This window comes from Anarrhichthys ocellatus, unplaced genomic scaffold (genome assembly GCF_004355925.1).
Source record: "Anarrhichthys ocellatus isolate YVR2014 unplaced genomic scaffold, GSC_Weel_1.0 scaffold8, whole genome shotgun sequence".
In the NCBI taxonomy this organism is placed as follows: Eukaryota; Metazoa; Chordata; class Actinopteri; order Perciformes; family Anarhichadidae; genus Anarrhichthys; species Anarrhichthys ocellatus.
Genome location: NW_022280038.1, coordinates 10752310 through 10758704, shown reverse-complemented (window position 1 = coordinate 10758704; position 6395 = coordinate 10752310). Strand labels below are relative to the sequence as shown.

The window sequence follows — 6395 nt, the reverse complement described above, 5'->3', positions numbered from 1 at the left end:
TATATATATATAATAACATATAATAATATACAATGTGAGAGCAGTTTCAGGAGGATCCGGGCTCGAGGCGCTGAAAGGCGGTGGCGTCACGTCACCTTCAACTTCCGGTTTCCAGTCCGCTACGTGAGAGACGTGACAGATGAAATCTGACAAATATATTTTTAAAAATATTAAAAATATAAAATATAAACCTTTAAAAAATGTTTTTAAATACTAAAATATTATTTAAATATTTCTCTATCATATATATAATACATACATCTTAATACCCACAAACCTATTAATTTAATAAATATATTTCTAATTCATTAAAAAAATTATTCATTCATATAATAAAATAGTAATGCGCGCAGATAACCAAACTTAAATGCAGTTTCCTCCTTTTTATGATTATTTTGTGTTTTAAGTGCAGTTCAGGTTTACGTGGGTGACGTCACTGTGATGTAATACCAACGTCAGCCGCACGGCGGAGCTGCAGGACTCTCGTTTATTTAAATTTTGTTGAAGAAGTTGGAGGATTTTTTCAAGACATAAAAAAACATTTCATGCTTCAGTTTCTCACAAACAGAATGAATACTTTTACTTTTTATACTTCAGTACATTTTGTTGGTAATACTTAGACTACATAATTCTACTTCAGAAATGTTTTGAATGCAGGTCTACTACTCAGACTAGCACTTTAGTGGAGTACTTTCAGTGTGGTATTAGTACTTTCAGTGGAGGAAGAAGTAGGCCTGCACTCAGATATAATATGAACAGAATTCTACATTTAGTGTTGGAAACTATCAAAGAACCGCTCAAAGTTTTTAAAAGTTTTGATAAAAGTAGTTTCGTCTAAATTTCGGGGCCTCAAAATGTTTCTTTTGCTTCCCGTGACGTCAAACTTTGACATTTAAAGTAAAAATGTTTTTTAAACCTGCAGATTCAGGTGAACTTTAACATATTAATTATGGAGGGGGGGGGGGGGGCCATGCTAAGTCACAGCATTCTGGTACGTCCACACAAACACTACTAGCAAGACACATCGAAACACACTAGAATGTATTCACACACACACACTCTGACTGTCACACACACACTCTGACTGTCTCACACACACACACACTCTGACTGTCTCACACACACACACACACACTCTCTGACTCTCACACACACACACACACACACACTCTGACTGTCTCACACACACACACACACACTCTGACTGTCACACACACACACACACTCTGACTGTCTCACACACACACACACACACACTCTGACTCTCACACACACACACACTCTCTGACTGTCTCACACACACTCTGACTGTCACACACACACACACTCTGACTGTCACACACACACACTCTCTGACTGTCTCACACACACACACACACACACTCTCTGACTGTCTCACACACACACACACACACACTCTCTGACTGTCTCACACACACAAACACACACTCTCTGACTGTCACACACACACACACACACACACACACACACTCTGTCTCACCCACACACTCTCTGACTGTCTCACACACACACACACACTCTGACTGTCACACACACACACACTGACTGTCTCACACACACACACACACACACACACTCCGACTGTCACACTCTGACTGTCACACACACACTCTGACTGTCATACACACACACATGAATAATTAATTAATCAATAATCTGCATATTGTTATGTTATCAGTTGCCGCCCCGTCGTCGTCTCCTCAAACACAAACTAGATGAATCATCTTTATGTATTTCCTGTGATCAGTTTCGTGAAGTTAGGAGACAGAAGTTATTCTTCTTCTGTGGTGTTTCTACGTGTAAACGAGGATCAAACAGGAACTTAATAAACAGTGTGAACGTGACGACTCGACCGGTTCTTCTGTAACGTCTGTAAAAACATTTACGTTTGTGTGAATGTCTCGAGTACAAAGAAAGGCACCGCCGTTAGTTATTCCACATATGACTCCCCACATATAAATTACACTTTGTTCTAAATCCACTCCTCAACTTTCTTCTGTTTTCATCATTTTCTTCAAATGTTTTGTCCTTTGAGTTTTTTTTATTATTAAACATACAATATTCTTTTGTCAAATATATACGTAAGCCTGCAGTCAATACAGGACATCGGCTCTTTGATAAAATAAAACTAGATGAAATAAAGGAGCACAGTCAAGCGGTAACACTTTGTTACACAACGGATGCTGCTGGATTTACAAAATAAAATAAAGAAAAGAGAAAAGGTCTTGGCATCCCACATCGATATAAATCGACTAAAACTGCAGAATCTAGGACAGAAAAGAAAGATACAAAACAGCATACAAGTACATTACATGTTTTTGGAATATCACGGCGTTCTCTAACTATTAATACTGCAGTGTGCACAGCGTTAGCTCTCAACCCTCACAGCTCATATGCACTCACAAATTAAAATAATAAAAACAATAAAGCATTTGGTTTGACGTCCCGTGTCTCTCTGAACGTTAGTAACTTTTCTCAGCTAAACGTAATTAAACGCCGTCAGTCACAGACGAGAAAGTGAAAGAAATCTCCTGAACTTTGTATCGACGCCTTTAGAACTCAAACATGGCAACGTCACATCAAAGTACATCAAAATACTGCAAAAAGTACGAGAGTTTCAATAATCCCTTTGACTACATCACCGACAGCAGTCCGGTGATGTTCTCTACCTTTCTTAACGCCAACAAATCCCACGAAAGGAGCAGACAGTGAACGCATCTCAAGCCGGATCAATCTCAATTAAAAACACATCAGTGAGCTTCATCACCACCATCATCATCACTCTGTAGTTCATTCTGACTCATCACACAAACACTCACTAGAGCACCAAATGTGGATCATTCCGCCGCTGAAAATAGTCCCCAACAGATGCTGAACTATTTCCTCCAGTTTGTTTGATAAACACTACAGCGAGCAGCTGTTCTAGGAAAAACTCTTAAAATATGACCAAATGCGACCAGTCTTTCAGTATTCAGTGACTCAGACAGGAAGTCACGAGCTGTTGAATTAGTCGTTTTGTCTTCGGGGGGGGGGTTAAGTTGACAATAAGACGAATATAGAACAAAGCCAGCCGCGCCATTGAGAGCAACACCCGGTGAAACCTCTCAGGACCGTAACAGTGAGGTGGTGAAAGTTCAGACTCCAGATCAGATCCTGGTCTGCCAAAGACAACAACAACAACACGCTGCCGGTTTATCTGCCGACAGCTCGTCCGACGTGAGTTTTGTAACCGAACATGAAGCTACGTTTCACCAACATGACACTGATGATGGTTACAAACAAGATTATAATTCAACAATAAAAAGAAGTCAAAGTCAACAACGACTATGTTAATATTTGAGATGTACGTATGGTCACCAGCCATAACATGTTAATACATATGGTACTTTAAATAAGAAAACACCTAAAATGAGTAAAAGTATCACCTCTGCAATGAAAGACAAAAACAGAATAAATAATTGGATCTACTTTAAGTACGGATTGATCAGCTGTGTGGGCGGGGCTTAACCAGCTCCGTCTCTATAAAGGCAACTCCACAGAATGTCCGCATGTTTTAGTCCCTCTAAAGGAGTCGTTGTGGAGGATCTAGTGACATCTAGTGGTCAAGTTGCAGAATGCAACCAAGTGAACATTCCTCGCTTACTCCTCCACACGCGTGGAGAACTACGGTGGCCTTTAGGTAACCTAAAAACATCAAAGTCTCTCTCTGGAGCCGGTGTTTGGTTTGTCCGTTCTGGGCTTCCGTAGAAGCATGGCGGACTCCGCCTCCCTGTGTAGATAAGAAGGTCTCTTTCTTAAGTTTCGGGTGTTTTTACACCAATGAAAATGATGAATATCATGTTACATTTCAACCATTCGCTGCCTCTAACTCCGCCACACGGCTCCTTTAACACAGGTCACACACTGAATGTCTTACTATCTAAGATGTATTGTAGTGTTTTGGATTCCTATATTCAAACCTGTAGGTAGCTAGTAGTTTCCATTATGATTTGAAACCTGAAGTTTGCTTTGAGAAGGTGAACCATCGCAACAAACATCATGCGGCACATTCATTTGTAGGTGCAGACCTTTAACAAAACAACAAAAGAAACCTGCACTCATTGTGATGAATGAACTCTCTCATGAAGCGTCGCAACTATACGAGTTCATTCTGATAAAGAACCTGAAAGGTTGTAAAAAGATAACGAGTAGATGGTGATGTAATGTGTGTTTAAACTGTGGTGAACGGGCTAGAACCTGCACTAACTCTGGAGAGGTCCTTCTAGTGACACCAGGAGAGATTTGAACCTTTGCTTTAAACTGTTTCTTCAGCCTTGAACATTTGGGGTTTTAGTGTATCACATTATTACATCAAGTGCAGGATACAAAGGAAGTTTACTAGAGAATTGCAACAGACTAATGACAGAAACTAAACAATAACAACAATAATAATGATCAATCAGAGGTCAGCACTATCGGCGCACATGCTCAGTTGAAAGCGGCACAGAGGGGAGTTTCCTAACCAGCTTATTTCATATAAACCCAAATATCTTTATAAAGTCTGTAGTCCAGACACAATAAACTGAGGATAAATATTAAGACACAATAACCATGAGATTCAGAATAAAAAAAAGAAAGAATAACTTCCTTGTGTTACACGAACGCTCATCACTGATGTTCCAGCGTTCTGCCCGTCGTGACCGGGTCCCACCAGCAGGTGGCGATGAGCACCAACGAGACAGTCTCTGGGAGAAACTCCCCTTCATGGACTGACGTGCGTTTGTGACACGGTCCAGTGGAAACCAAACGTGCGTTTGCTTTTTTTTTTCCTGCCATCTTCTTCCCAACATTTCACAATCTTCCCGTCCTCCGAGGAAGACGTTTAGTAGTAACATGCAGCTGTGAAACATCACCCAGCTTCAGAAGAAGAAGAAGAAACATGAGCCCAGCGTCTGAACGTGCAGATATTAATCTCCCATTTACGTGTGTAAAAAAACAACAACCATGAAACCTACATTTTCAACGTATGGTGCCTACAAAGGGCTCTGAATTCAAAGAGTTCATACAGTACATGCTGCGGATGAACAATATGGAACTGACCGGAGCCAAACTCACGTCCTCCTACACTCGCCCACATGACATCATCATCATCCTCAGTCATCTATGTCCAATCAAAGGTCCCGCCTCTGATGTCTTTCTCCGTTTAAAACATCCGCTTCCTTTTCCAGCGTCACCTCAGCTTGATTCTTTCTTCTGCTACTTCCTGTGTCTTTCTCAACCTCTTCCTCCTCAGCCCCTCCTCACACATCTGCTCTACCGCCGCCTCCTCCTCCTCCTCCTCTTCCTCCTCTTCCTCCTCTTCCTCCTCTCTCCAGGCCAGCATGTCTTTTGCTGCTGGCTGCTAAAATAAAGTATTAGCACGTTGGTTGTAAACTGGCTACTCGTGGGATGTAAAGCTGGTGGGCGGCCAAGACTTTACAGAATATGACACGACTCATACCCGAAATTCAAACATGTTTCTGTACCCTTTTGAAAGTAGCATCATTATGTAAACAATAAATACATACAATACAAATACATGACTTTTTTTTTTGCTTGGCAAGAGGCCTTTCTGAGCTGTACGAGGATCCTTGCCGGGCGCTCAGTCCTCTGTGAAAACATCCTCCTGGCTCCGCTCGTCTTGTTTTGGGGTCTGAGGTACTGTTATGGGTCTGAAGGACTCCACAAAGCTGTGGTCCATGTGCGGGGGGTGGGTGGGGGGGACCAGAGGGCCCTGATCCACAGGCCAGCACCTCCCTTCTGCTGGACCCGTTCACACACGGTTCAATGCTGGCGGAGCAAGAAGTGTGTTCTTTTTCCCGACTCGGGTGGACGGTGCCGATGGGATCTCCTGCGTTGGCCGTTTTTGACGGTCGTCTCTCTCTCTCTCTCTCTCTCATTCTCTCTCTCTCTCTCTCTCTCTCTCTCGTGTTTCTCGGGGTGGGGGTGGGGGATGGGGGGGACTTCCAGGTGACTCATGGAGAGAGAGTCTCGTGAACCAGCGCCGTCCGACCGCTCTCACTCAGGTCCTCGGTTCATATGGTGGATGTGCGGTCGGCACCGTCTGGAGAGGAGCAGCAGAGGAGAGAAAGGTTAGTGTTTGTGAGGAGGCTCAAAACCAGAGAATGGTGGACGTCGTGGCGTCACCAGTTACGTTTTGAAGTCTTGAGTTTGACATTTTGTCCGTCGCCATCTTGGTTTGTTTTTTTAGAACCATGAGTGACACGAGAAGGTGGAGCTAAGTACAACTAAACACTGAAGAAGACGTTTTTAGGGTGATAAAGTCGTAGGATGAAAACACAGACGACCCCCAGACCGGACAACGCCGTGGTAGAGACCTGTCAATCACTGTGTAG

At 42.6% G+C, this 6395-nt stretch overlaps 1 protein-coding gene across 1 annotated transcript in view; it reads right to left on the bottom strand.

Moving 5' to 3' along the window:
- Positions 1-5641: 5641 nt before the first annotated feature.
- samd4a (sterile alpha motif domain containing 4A) overlaps positions 5642-6395 on the bottom strand; it is a 61803-nt gene continuing 61049 nt past the window's right edge. Inside the window, exon 11 of the mRNA XM_031848777.1 lies at positions 5642-5802. Within this exon, the coding sequence (XP_031704637.1) occupies positions 5642-5802 (161 nt within the window). The remainder of the gene's footprint in view (positions 5803-6395) is intronic.